This window comes from Neophocaena asiaeorientalis, unplaced genomic scaffold (genome assembly GCF_003031525.2).
Source record: "Neophocaena asiaeorientalis asiaeorientalis breed wild unplaced genomic scaffold, Neophocaena_asiaeorientalis_V1.1 scaffold106, whole genome shotgun sequence".
Lineage (NCBI taxonomy): Eukaryota > Metazoa > Chordata > Mammalia > Artiodactyla > Phocoenidae > Neophocaena > Neophocaena asiaeorientalis.
The window spans coordinates 612,622-626,805 of NW_020172597.1; the positions used below are offsets into that span (position 1 = coordinate 612,622).

Genomic DNA, 14,184 nt, shown 5'->3' on the forward strand with positions numbered 1-14,184 from the left:
GGAGTAGTAGAGTCCCATAATCCCTTCCAATGTGGTTTAATGATTCTTTATCTCCTTGAGAGATTACATTGGCTTAAAATGTAAGTAGGTTAAAGAATTATTGATACAAATCAGTGGATTAATATGAAGAAGTTTATCATTTTATGCCTATTAAGAATGCTAGCAGCAGTTGACCTTTTCAACCACCAGCACCGCTGCTTAAGGCAGAAAACTGCTCTGAATACTTCTCTTACTAGAGATTCATGATTTAAGAGAATAAAGCTGTCAGTAGTTCAAGCCTATGAAGTTGTCTCTAATGGACCTCCTCTGTGCTATGCCAGCAACTTGCAGTTGTGTGAAATAGGTAAAAGAATAATGAAAAAAATGATCTAACTCTTTTTAAAACTGTGTTTAAGACCTTCTGTGTTCCAGCAACCAGTGATCTTTTTGGGAGCAGATGTCACTCATCCACCAGCTGGTGATGGGAAGAAGCCTTCTATTGCTGCTGTGCGTATCTTTAGACAGGTTTATCTTATCTAAAGTTTAGACAAAGATCAACATTTTGGTTTTAACTTTTTGAATTTTAATTACATTTTCTTTGAAACCAACTTTTATAAATACAAAGTTTAAAAAATATGTTTATAAAGTTTTATAAAGATATATATCTATATGTAGTTGAAAGCAGAGCCAACTTTCAGATGTTCTTTGGGTTTTTGAAAAGAATGATTATTCTCTGGTTTGGAAGCTGCAAGTTCTGTATATATCTATTAAATCAAGTTTATTAATTATATTACTCAACTCTTCTGTATCCTACTTTAATTTGTCTGTTTGACCTCTCCATGGTTGTTTATTTTCAGTTACTTTTTGTAATTCAGAGTTTGTTTATATATTTCAGTAGTGTCTTTGTTACAGAAAGATGCATTACATATAAGTTTGCTGGACTGCATTTTTTTCAGTATAAAATATCTCATCTTTGTCCAGTTTTATACTTTGCACTTGAATTCTTTATTACTGCTCCTCTTACTTTTAACATCTGCCTGTTCTATCTTTTGCCCACCTTTATATTTGTAACCTTTCTGTGTCAGTTCAAAAGTGTATTTCTTATAAATTTCATAAAGCCAGATGATATTTTACCCAACTTGAAAATTGCTTGACACACCATTGTAGAGCAATTATACTCCAATAAAGATGTTGAAAAAAAGAAAGAAAGAAAGAAAATTGCTTGATTTTAACAAATGCCAACATTTTGAAAATGTCAACATATTTTAGGCATACTTGATAAATTTCAGAAATTAAACTGTAAGACTTTTTATATATTTTTTCTATCATTCATTATAATCTTTACTTTTAAAAATCTGATAAATCTTAATCTTTCCTTGAAAATGATAGTAATATTAAATTTTTCACTTATTTTTCCAAACCTCTTTTCATTAATGAAGAAAATTGACTTTTATCTATTAATAAATTATATTTCCTTGTATTCTTAATGTTGTGCATAAATTGTGTACATTTCAAGTGTCCTAGAGGTAGTATTGAGCAATCTCTGATATTCATTAAAATGTTCCTAGAGAAGATAAAATAATACAAAATTTCTAAAGACTTACTTTGGATTTGCTATTTTAGGGTTGTTTTCCAAGGAAGTTTAAGCACATTTAAATTCTTTTGGACTTCTGGGTTGTCATTGTCCTTTTTTGCTAAATCCATTTCTACCAAATATTCACTTTCTTTTATAATTATCAGAGGTCTTGTAAATAGAATTTGATTATTTTTGCTATATATCTTCTATTCCCAAGAACTTAAAGACTAGTGTGAGAAACAATGTAAGTAATAAATGCCATATAGTATAATAGATACTACCATGATAGTGATGTAAATTAAAATTGCAAAAATCTGGTGTGTTGAGGAATTCCAAATGCAGGGAATTGGAATGTAGTATAGCAGACTGTGAGGCTTGTAAGATTTTGTAAGGCTTTTTTTGCCATCAGAGGGGGTATGGATTTATTTTTAGCAGTGGAAAAGAAATGGTCAGGTTCCTTTTTTTCTTTTTTTTACTTAGAGAAGATTTTAAAAAGCAGATACAATTCCATGTACCTAAAGAAGTAGACAAGTTGTAGCTCACTTTTTAAAAAACTCTTGGTTATTTTCTAATCTGATCTAAGACTGAAGAGAAATGTAAGAATTTTCCATATCTTGGTTTCTAATAAGATGTTTAAATTACTGACAGGAATTTAGGTACTCTTTTGAAATAGTGTGGTTTTACTTATTTATGTTTTAATTGATATATAATTGACATATAACATTATTTTAGTTTCAGGTGTATAACATAATTTGATATTCATATATATTGTGAAATGATCACTACAATAAGTCTAGTTAACATCTGTCACCATACATAGTTAACAAAAGTTTTTTCTTATGGGGAGAACTTTTTTTTTTTTTTTTGGCTGCTCCGGGTCTTAGTTGTGGCACACAGGATCTTTCCTGGTGGCACATGGGATCAGAGTGCGTGGGCTCTGTAGTTGCAGCGTGAGGGCTGTCTAGTTGTGGCACCTAGGCTTAGTTGCCCCAAGGCATGTTGGGATCTTATTTCCCTGACCAGGGATCAAACTGGCGTCCCCTGAATTGCAAGTGCTGAGAATTTTTAAGATTTACTCTCTTAGCAGTTTTCAAATATGCAGTACAGTATTAACTATAGTCACCATGCTGTACGTTACATCCCCATGGCTTATTTATTTTACATCTGGAAGTTTGTACCTTTTGAGCCATTTCACCCATACCCCACCCCTCTGGCAACCACCAGTCTGTTCTCTATATCTGTGAACTCAGTTGGGATTTTTTGTTTGTTTTTAGATTCCACATATAAGTGGCATCATATGGTATTTGTCTGACTTATTTCACTTAACATAATGCCCTCAGGGTTCATTCATGTTGTCACAAATGGCAAGATTTCATTCTTTTTTATGGCCAAATGATATTCTATTGTATGTATATGCCACATTTTCTTTATTCATTCATCCATCAATGGACACTTAGGTTGTTTACACATCTTGGCTGTGTAAATAATGCTGCAGTGAACATGGAGGTGCAGAGGTCCATTTTTGAAGCATGACTTTATTGTAGATACTACCCTGGAAGAAAGAGAAGCTGGAGGTAGAATAACCAGCTGGTTCTTGGTCCAGGCTCTGATCAGTGATGTGTGAATACTTTTAAATATTCTGGTTCCAGTGATCATGCTTCAGTAGATCTATGAGTGACTACAGTCAAGGAGAACTTATACGTTCATGCTTCAGAGTTCCGTCTGCTCCAATCACATAACAGTATTAAGACACAGAGAGAAAAAATTAAGATAGCTACTCTCAAAACCAAGATTTAAAATTTATGAAGCATAAGAGTTCTTAAGGTAATGCCAAAGTCATCTTGAATATGGCTTCTGGGATAGTTTGCTAAACTGTAAGAGCTATAAAGAGAAATCAAGAGTTTGAATGGACCTTCTTTTTTATTTATCTCCTTCCTCTATGTACATCTCTTTGTCCTTCTATCCTTACTAATATTTAGGTTTACCAGCAACATCTGTAAATTAGAACCAAATTGTTAAATATAAAGTACAGCCTACTTATGGGAAAATAGTTTTTGACCCTAGACTGTGTCTTTTATTTTGTTCTTCACTGGAATTATCTATTTTTATTACTTTCAAAATGAACTGTGATAAATAGTTATGGTTATAATAAAATACAAATTTAAATGAAATCCTTTTCCTTCTTTTTTCAACTTTTTTATGGTAAAATTCATATTCATATAGTTTTGAATACCTTAATTTCTATGTTTTCTTTACTTTTTTCAACCTAGGTTGTAGGTAGTATGGATGCCCACCCAAGCAGATACTGTGCTACAGTAAGAGTTCAGAGACCCCGACAGGAGATCATCCAGGACCTTGCCTCCATGGTCCGAGAACTTCTCATTCAGTTTTATAAGTCAACTCGGTTCAAACCTACTCGTATCATCTTTTATCGGGATGGTGTTTCAGAGGGGCAGTTTAGGCAGGTTGGTTGCCTGGGATTCTCATCATACTGTGGTTAAATCAGATACTGTGTTTATAATATGGTGTCTAGTTCTGAAGTTAGAAGCCTTAATTGAGAGTTCCTAAAGTCAAATTTTGATACTTCCTTAGATTTTCCCTTTTAAAATATTTACTGGATATGTAAGCCTTGATCGCTAAGACCATGCTCTGATAATAGTTAAAATGGAATAGAGAAGTGTAATTAGCTGTGAGGTGATGAATTTAAGAAATTCTAAGTCTAAATCATTGTCTTACTTTGAAGTATGTGTAGGAGAACAACTGACTAGATCAAATCTTTCCATTTCATCTTCTCTAGGTATTATATTATGAACTACTAGCAATTCGAGAAGCCTGCATCAGTTTGGAGAAAGACTATCAACCTGGAATAACTTACATTGTAGTTCAGAAGAGACATCACACTCGATTATTTTGTGCTGATAGGACTGAAAGGGTAATCTTACATTTATTGTAATACTATTATAAGCAAAGGTTATCTAACATAGTTCATAGAGCACTTAACAAAGGCTCTCTGCCAACAGCAGAGTTTCTGATATATAGTAGTAGGTTACAGCAAAGCAGATTGATTATGAGTATAGGAGCATCAAAATAAGTTAATTTTTAACTTTCTAGAATTTCTAGTAACACTCCAAATGTTCAAAATCCCATTATACTTTTTTGTTGTTGTGAAGAAACTCATAGTTTTAAAAGTGTTCTTTTTATTCATATTTTCCTTAAATGTTCAGAAGAAAAAAGGTATGTTCTATTTTTTAAATATCTTGTAAAAATTAAAATTAATTTTACAAGCTAGGGACATTCTAGAGTGATTAGTGAAAATTCATGCAAACTAACTTTCATTTTCAGTGCTCTGCCCCCATCCTGTAAACCTTAGAGCAGAGAAATCTGAGGAGTACAAGGGTCAGTGTCCCCTTGGGAAAGAGGATCAATAGAAAAGACTGAAAAAGAAAGGAGTGTGTCTTGTCTTTGGTACATATTTGGTCTTTGATTACACTGGTTGTGTAGCTTTGGGCAAGTAACTTAACATCTCTGTGCCGGTTTCTTTCTGAGCAAGGTTTGGATAATATTAATATTTGCCTTATTTGGGTTTTTGAAAGGGTTTTTTTTTTAAATTAAAATGTGTAGTGTACTTAGAACGGTGCTTAGGCACATGCTAAGCACTCAGTGGAGGTTACCTAGTTGTAGAGTGGTGGTAATGGTGGTAGTGATAGAGAAAAAGAGGGCATAATGGCAGGCACTGTTCTGGATATTTTTTATAAATTTAACTCATTTAACCCTCACAAACAACACTATGAGGTACTTATTATTATCCCCATTTTTCACAGTAGGAAACTGTGGCACATGGAGGTTAAATTGGTAGAGCTAGGACTCAAAATAGGCAATCTGGCTCCAGAGTATTCTTAATCACTGTCCTATACCACATCTCTAATAGCAGTAATGATAGTTTTACTTTGGCCTCCATGTTGTTAAAGACCTGTGCCCCAAATTACATTTCTGTACCTAGAAAACCGAAGGTTTCTTCAAAAGTTAGATCAGGAAAACCTAAGTTAGATTTAATGATTTCTTGCAATTGATGTTTAATTGTGCCTTTCCTTCATTTGTTTGCTTCTCTTTCATCTTTGCTCTAAATCTACTAATCATAATAGATGAGAGATAATTATAAATGAGGAAATAGGCACAGAGAGGAAAATACTGTGCCCTAGATTTCATGACTAGAAACTGGTGGAGCTCTGGTATGAACCCAGGCATTCTGCCGCCTCTCTAAAGAGAATAAAACTTTTAAATGTATATTAATTAGGAGATTTGTGTGTTAAGAATAGGCATAACTTAGTAGTTTATGAACTGTTTTCTTTATTTTGTGATTTGGTGAAGCTAGCTGCTTGGTCCACACAGACATAACTCCAGCCACCACCTGGTAACAGTCCCTCACACAGCAGAAATAATGTCTGAGTCAGTAAAAGAGTCTCTGATTTGTTAGCCTTGTAAACCTCGACTTACAATTAATGATTTTAAATATGTTAGGGATAAGGAGGTAGAGGTAAGTATGTATATGCATTTAAAGTGTTTTATTAGGAGACTTTCATTATCAGGAGTTTCGAACTTTTTCATTTACATCATGTATTACTCAGAGAAAATCATGGTGTCTGTTTTCTTACAAGATGTTGAAACTGCTAATATAAAATAAAAGAAATAGGGCCTTTGCAGTCATTTCCATGTTTGACTCTCAGTTCTGCCCTTTATTGTATGCTATTGGGTGAGTTATTTTGTATTCCTGAGCTGTAGATTCCCCCCAGACAAATGGGAATAATACCTAACTTGCAGGATTATGAGGATTAGAAATAAGGTATGTAAAGTACCTGGCATATAAATGGTTAACAAATGGTGACTCTAGTTGATGCTGTGGTCAGCATTCTTTCCCTCTAAAAATATAGGGTTCTCTGAGAAAAATGCTAATTTTCATGAAACTGCACATTCAAGAGTACCTGCTCTGCACAGACATCATAAATTGGAGCACTTAACATAACTTTTTTTTTTTAAATTTTTAAAGTTTTCTACCCGTATTACGATCAACTACCAGCTAAGCATCAGTAGAAACTAATAACTTTGTTATCAGCTTTCACTTTCAGCAACATTTAAGAATAGGAACTAGGACTAGAATAAGGTCTGCTCTTAATGCCTGCTTAAGTAATATTTCAAGCCGAAAATAGTGAAACATGGGATCAGCCTATGTATTTATATCTTTTTAAAAGTGCTTTCAGACACATTCTTTACCTTTGTCTTGTTTGTTTAAACTTTGACCAAACAATCTAGGTCGGAAGAAGTGGCAATATCCCAGCTGGAACAACAGTTGATACAGACATTACACACCCATATGAGTTTGATTTTTACCTCTGTAGCCATGCTGGAATACAGGTAAGCCTATACTTTGGGTGAAATGTTTTTATTCAGGAACTTCTGTTCTTAGGCATATTTTTTAAATCTCAGAAAAGAGAGAAAGAAATATTCTTCTCTACACGTCAGATTGTTTCCACGTGAAATTAGAATGAAACTTTCAGTAACTAAATCATATCCCCTTTCTCACCTTGAGAGGGACTTATTTCTACGAAAGTACCAGAATATAAGTGTTTTAATAGAAGGCATCTCCCTAACTATGTCCTTAATTTAATGCAAAACTTCAAAAAACTCTAAAATACCTGATTGTTCCTTTGATATATTCTTTTTGATAATAATACTTCATAGAAAACTTTGACACTTACTGGCAGATATTGAGCATGTGAAAGAGTTTAGTTGTAGAATTACAGCTTTAAGTTTCAGTTAAATAATTCTAAGTCTTTTCTTATTTTTCAGAAAATCTTTTTGTTCATTTGTTAGCTATACTTAGTAAAACATAAGCTGTAATTCAGAGCTTCTCAAACTTTCCAGCAGCAGAGAGTGAATCCACATTCGCAGGATACCTGAGAGAATGTAGCCCAAAACTATTTTAGTTTACTTGCCATTGATTAAAATAGAAAATTCAGGAAGATGTACCTAACTGTATATCTGAATCTTAAAGCTTTATATGTCCCACATACACTAACCCCAGTTTCACTCTTAGGGCTTTAAAATTATTGTCCTACTCATTTATATATGTTCTTATAACTGCTTCTGTTTACAGTCAATGTGGTACATTTTCATGGTGGGTGGTAACAGTCAGCAAAACAAAGTTAAAAGTACCTTCTGAGATAAAATCTATTATCATTCGAGTACATATTTTAACCTTAAGTTTCTCTCCATGTATCCCAAGGAACCCTACTGCTATGACTTTTTAGTTAATATAATGGAGGGGGAAAAAAGGTTCTCTATTCACATAAATTTTAGAAATGCTGGTCAAACAGATTGTTTTTTTACTATAGAACTTTTGGATACCATTGATATGCAAATGGTTGTTATGAATTTTCAAGACAGGACTGTTTCTCCAATGTATTTAACCAGAAACTTTAGGGACCAATATTTTGGGGGGACACCAAATTGAAACTTTGCTCTAGTCAGCAAATAACCAGGAATATTTCACAGGGACTTTCTGGGCTTTCTCTAGTTGCAGTGAGTGAGGGCTACTCTTCCTTGCAGTGTGCGGGCTTCTCATTGCCATGGCTTCTCTTGTTGCAGAGCACAGCCTCTAGGCGTGCAGGCTTCAGTAGTTGCAGCATGCAAGCTCAGTAGTTGCAGCACATGAGCCCTAGAGTGCACGAGCTTCAGTAGTTGCAGCGCATGGGCTCAGTAGTTGTGGCACACAGGCTCAGTAGTTGTGGCTCACGGGCTCTAGAGCACAGACTCAGTAGTTGTGGCACACAGGCTTAGTTGCTCCACGGCATGTGGGATCTTCCCAAACTGGGGATCGAACCCATGTCCCCTGCATTGGCAGGCAGATTCTTAACCACTGTGCCACCAGGGAGGTCCCCAAAGACCGTTCTTTACATGTCTTCCCAGCTTTATTAGACTTTTCTAACTTCTCTGAGATCAAAAGGAGGAGTCTTATTTTTTAACAGCTAAAATTAAAATCGACTCATTCCTAACCAGTATGAGATAATTTTTTTGTATCACTACTTTTAACTTTACCAGTGAACAACAGATCCTTTAACAACATTTTGGCCAAATTCCGTAACTTCTTGACATTTATGTTGGTCATATTGGTGTTTACAGCTTAGTTCCATTTCCTCCCCTCCCCATTTTATTTTGAGATAAAATTCCCATTCATTTTTAAAACTTAAATTTACAAATAAAATTAAAGCTTGGCTTTTCCCTTCTACCCTCCACCTGCCCAAGACAGGCTCTAGAGCTTTGGTCCCAGTGTTTTTGAGTAAGGGAGGGGACCATGGCCTGCCTCTGAGATACCTCCTTCCCCTCCTCCTTCTAGGACTCTAACTCATCTGGTACTGCTGACTGCCAGAATGTCAGTAGTGGGGAGATGACACAAGTCTTTCTCTAGTCCATTCTGATTCTTTCTAATCCCTTAGCCTCCATGGAGCTGAGAACCCTCAAAGGGCAGCAGTGTCCTTCTTTAGCCCCATCTGTGGTATAGACCCCTTCTTTAGGTTAGATATCGCATTGCATGGCTCCATGGCCCCTCCTTCTCTACTCAACTTCATTTTTTTAGACTCCCAGAACTGCTTCCAAGAGCTCTCATCGCTCTAGCTGTATGGAGTTGGGAGAGTGGGCCTATGGACTCTGAACTCAGGAATAATCCAGTTGGGGAATGAGATGGGATAGTCTCTCCCTTTCTAACAGGCTCTCATCTTCACAACTCATTCTCTTGGAGTGCCCTATACATGTCTTTAGGGGAGAGAGAGTGCCTTTCCTCACAACTGAAATTCTGTATTTTCACAAAACTCTCAATCTCTTCCTATATTGATAGGATAGGGGTAAGGTGAGAAGAGGCCAGAGCCCGGGATTTGATGGTAAGACCTGTCCTGAACTGTCTCCTCTCGGTGAGCCCTTGAGGGAGGGTAGCTGACTCCAAAGGTTGGTAGCTCTTCAGAATGTAAGATGCTTAGCACCTTTAGTCCCCTGCTTTGGACCTTAGTTGAAATTCTAGGACAGCAGGGAAAAAAAAAATCCTACTTACCATACTGTTAGAAACACATTAACCGGGTAGAGCATGTGACCCCTCTGACCTACCAAAGGAAATTCTTCTGAAGACATAAATGTACCTGTTGAGGAGTGGGCAGCATCCTAAATTATAACTTCCTAATATGAATCTCCCAAACTTCGAAGATGTCCTTCACTGTGATTTAACATTCCTTTGACTCCACTTTAATTAGCTCTCTCTACCATTTTCTTTGGGTTCCTAACTTGGTCTTTTGCCCCAACACTCAGCACATGACCCCTTCCTTTTTTCTCACTAAGAAATTACATTGTCAGTCATGCCTACTTTCTTCCCTCCTTTCCCACAGGAAAAAGGGTCAACCTGCAGAACTGTTCTCATTCGCTCTTAGCAACTACTGAAGCCCGTGAGCCACAACTACTGAGCCCACGAGCCACAACTGCTGAGGCCCGCGTGTCTGGAGCCCGTGCTCCGCAGCAAGAGAGGCCACCACACTGAGAAGCCCGCGCACTGCGGCGGGGAGTGGCCCCCTCTCGCCGCAGCTAGAGAGGGCCTGTGTGCAGCAGTGGGGACCTTACACAATGTACCTGTTGAGGAGTGGGCAGCATCCTAAATTATAACTTCCTAATATGAATCTCCCAAACTTCGAAGATGTCCTTCACTGTGATTTAACATTCCTTTGACTCCACTTTAATTAGCTCTCTCTACCATTTTCTTTGGGTTCCTAACTTGGTCTTTTGCCCCAACACTCAGCACATGACCCCTTCCTTTTTTCTCACTAAGAAATTACATTGTCAGTCATGCCTACTTTCTTCCCTCCTTTCCCACAGGAAAAAGGGTCAACCTGCAGAACTGTTCTCATTCGCTCTTGCCTGCCTTAAGTTGGCATTAGTTCACCAGTTACCCTCTTTCGTATATCTTCAGTCTCCTTTAAGCTTCTGATTCCATTCCCTTAGCTTATAGTTATCCCCATCCTAAAATACAGTTCCTTGCTCCTGCTGTTCTCCTTTAAGGTACTGTCTTTCTACCATTTGTCACCAAACTGTTGTTAAAAGGATAGCCTAAACACACTCACCAAAATGGCTAAAATTTTAAAAGACAAACAGTATTAAGGATATAGAGCAACTGGAACTCTTATACTCTCCTGGTAGGTGTGTAAATTAATGTGAACATTTTTTAAAATTGGCTGGCATTATCTACTAAACTTAAATATATGTATGCTCTATGACCAGGATTTCCACTCCAAGATAGCCAACAGAAATGCATATCTATGTTCACCAAAAGATAGTATGTTAATATTCATAGTAGCACTGGTCATAATGGTCAATACAAAAACTATCAGTACAAACAGTTCAAATGCCCATGATCAGCAGATTGGATAAATAACTATACAAATGTGATTTATACAACAGTAAGAATGATACAACAGTATGTATGAATTTCACAATGTCAAATCAAAGAAGCTAGACCCAAAGGGTACATACATTATAAACTTCAAAAACAAGCAAAACTAATCTATGATGTTAAAAGTCAGGTTACAGGCAGCAGGGTGGCAGGTAGGGTAGTGACCCTGAGAGGGCACAAAGGGGCTTTGTGGTTGCAGTTAACGTTTAGTTTCTTGATTTGGGTGCTGGTTTCATGGGTATATTCTCTTTGTGAAAAATTCATCAGTCTACATGTATGGTACATGAATTTTTCTCTATATATATTTACTTCTATAAAAGGTTTACATTAAGGACAAAAAAGACTACACTTACTTCCTCTTCAACTTACAGCAGACTGCCTTCTGCCCCACCGTTATTGCTCCTTGATCTCTGTAACTTCTGACTCTGTTATAATCATGCACTCATCAAAACCGTCTACCATTTGGCTTCCACTACACATTTTATCCTACCTGTCATCTTACCCTTCTGTTTTTTCTAGGTTTCGTTCTTCTTCCACCCACCTTTTTTTTTTTTTTTTTTTTTTGGGGGTGGGCCTCTCACTGTTGTGGTCTCTCCCGTTGCGGAGCACAGGCTCCAGATGCGCTGGCAGGCTCAGCGGCCATGGCTCACGGGCCCAGCCGCTCTGCGGCACGTGGGATCCTCCCGGACCGGGGCACGAACCCGTGTCCCCTGCATTGGCAGGCAGACTCTCAACCACTGCTCCATCAGGGAAGCTCCCACCCACCTTTTAAAATTTTAAGTTCAGGGAATTCCCTGGCAGTCCAGTGGTTAGGACTCAGCTCTTTTACTGCCGTGGGCCTGGGTTCAGTCCCTGGTCAGGGAACTAAGATCCTGCAGGCTGTGCAGCACAGCCAAAAAGAAAAAAAATTTAAGTTCAAGTAATATTTATGACTTTGAAATCTCTTTTTACAGATACAACTTTTCTCCTGATTTCCAGATCTTGAAGTTATTTTTGATTGTACCCTCTCACCCGCCACCCTTATCTAATGGAATCCCTGAACTCTACAGAATCTATCTTCTTAGTCTAAGACCTATCTCTTAATCTTTTTTTTCTTTTTTGGCTGTGTTGGGTCTTCGTTGCTGTGCGTGGGCTTTCTCTACTTGTGGCGAGCGGGGGCTACTCTTTGTTGCAATGCACAGACTTCTCATTGTCATGGCTTCTCTTGTTGTGCAGCGTGGGCTCTAGGTGCGCGGGCTCAATAGTTGTGGCTCACGGGCTCTAGTGCGTAGCCTCAGTAGTTGTGGCGCACAGGCTTAGTTGCTCCGTGGCATGTGGGATCTTCCCGGACCAGGGCTCGAACCCATGCCCCCTGCATTGGCAAGCGGATTCTTAACCACTGTGCCACCAGGGAAGCCCCTATCTCTTATTCTTATCCTCACCTCCCCTGCTTAGTTCAAGTTCTCATTATTACTTTCCTGTCCTGGGTGCCCTCATTTAGTCTGTTCTCATTAGATTAATTAAAACAGCTAAGATCCGGACTTCCCTGGGAGGAGGTAGTATTTGGTAGTAATTTGAACTTTATCCCCAAAATCTTGCACAGTGTCTGAAAAATGATAAATATTTGCTAACGTATGAGCTAACCTGTCTCTTCTCTCCTTTACCACTGCCATTTTCATACTTCATACATTCATCATCTCACACCAGCACTAGTGCAGCAGCCTCCTAATTGCTCCCCTTGCTTTTAGTCTCTTCCTGTTTTCTTTTTTTTTTTTTCATGGGGTGGTGGTGGTGGTGTTTATTTAAAGTAAAAACAAAAACAGTTCACCCATTTCTCCCACCCCTGCCTCTGGCAACCACCAATCTGTTCTCTGTATCTTTGACCATGCTTTTTAAATTATTTTTCATTCATTCATTTTGATTCCAGATATATGGCATTTGTCTTTCTCTGTCTGACTTATTTTACTTAGCATAATGTCCATATATATATATATATATATATAACAATTTCTTTATCTATTTATCCATCGATGGACACTTAGGTTGTTTCCATATCTTAGCTATTACAAATATTGCTGCAATGAACATAGTGATGCATACTTTTTGAATTAGTGTTTTTGTTTTCTTCAGATAAATACCCATAAATGGAACTGGTAGATCATATGGTATTTCTGTTTTTAATTTTTTGAGGAACCTCCAAACTGTTTTCCATAGTGGCTGCACCAATTTGCATTCTCACCAACGGTGTAGGAGGGTTCAAAAGAGAACTCTTATGCATTGTTGGTGGGAAAGTAAACTGGTGCAGCCACTATGGAAAACAGTATGGAGGTTCCTCAAAAAACTAAAAATAGAGTTGCCAAGACTTCCCTGGTGGTGCAGTGGTTAAGAATCTGCCTGCCAATGCAGGGGACATGGGTTCTAGCCCTGGTCCGGGAGATCCCACATTCCGCGGAGCAACTAAGCCCATGCACCACAACTACCAAGCCTGCATTCTAGAGTCTGCAAGCCACAACTACTGAGCCCATGTGCCACAACTACTGAAGCCTGCATGCCTAGAGCCCATGCTCCACAGCAAGAGATACCACCGCAATGAGAAGCCCTCACACAGCAACGAAGAGTAGCCCTGTTCACCGCATCTAGAGAAAGCCTGCATGCAGCAATGAAGACCCAATGCAGCCATAATTAATTAATTAGTTAATTAGTTAGTTAATTAATTAAAAAAATAATAATGAAAATAGAGTTGCTATATGATCCTGCAGTCCCACTCTTGGGCATATACCCAGAGAAAACTATAAATACAAAAGATACATGTGGGGGGCTTCCCTGGTGGTGCAGTGGTTAAGAATCCACGTGCCAATGCAGGGAACACGGATTCGAGCCCTGGTCTGGGAAGATCCCACATGCCGCAGAGCAACTAGGCCCGTGTGCCACAACTATTGAGCCTGCGCTCTAGAGCCTGTGAGCCACAACTACTGAAGCCCGCGTGCCTAGAGCCCGTGATCCGCAACAAGAGAAGCCACCACGAGAAGCACGTGCACCGCAACAAAGAGTAGCCCCTGCTCACCACAACTAAAGAAAGCCCACACACAGCAACAAAGACCCAAAGCAGCCAAAGATAGACAGACAGACAGATAGATAGATAGATAGATAGGTAGATAGATAGATAGGT

General features: G+C 38.0%; 1 protein-coding gene across 1 annotated transcript in view; it reads left to right on the forward strand.

The window, feature by feature from the left end:
• The window catches only part of AGO3 (argonaute RISC catalytic component 3), a 119,082-nt gene that overhangs the window by 94,654 nt on the left and 10,244 nt on the right, over positions 1-14,184 (forward strand). Inside the window, exons 14-17 of the mRNA XM_024738807.1 lie at positions 396-486; positions 3,826-4,020; positions 4,353-4,487; positions 6,863-6,964. Coding sequence (XP_024594575.1) covers positions 396-486; positions 3,826-4,020; positions 4,353-4,487; positions 6,863-6,964 — 523 coding nt within the window. The remainder of the gene's footprint in view (positions 1-395; positions 487-3,825; positions 4,021-4,352; positions 4,488-6,862; positions 6,965-14,184) is intronic.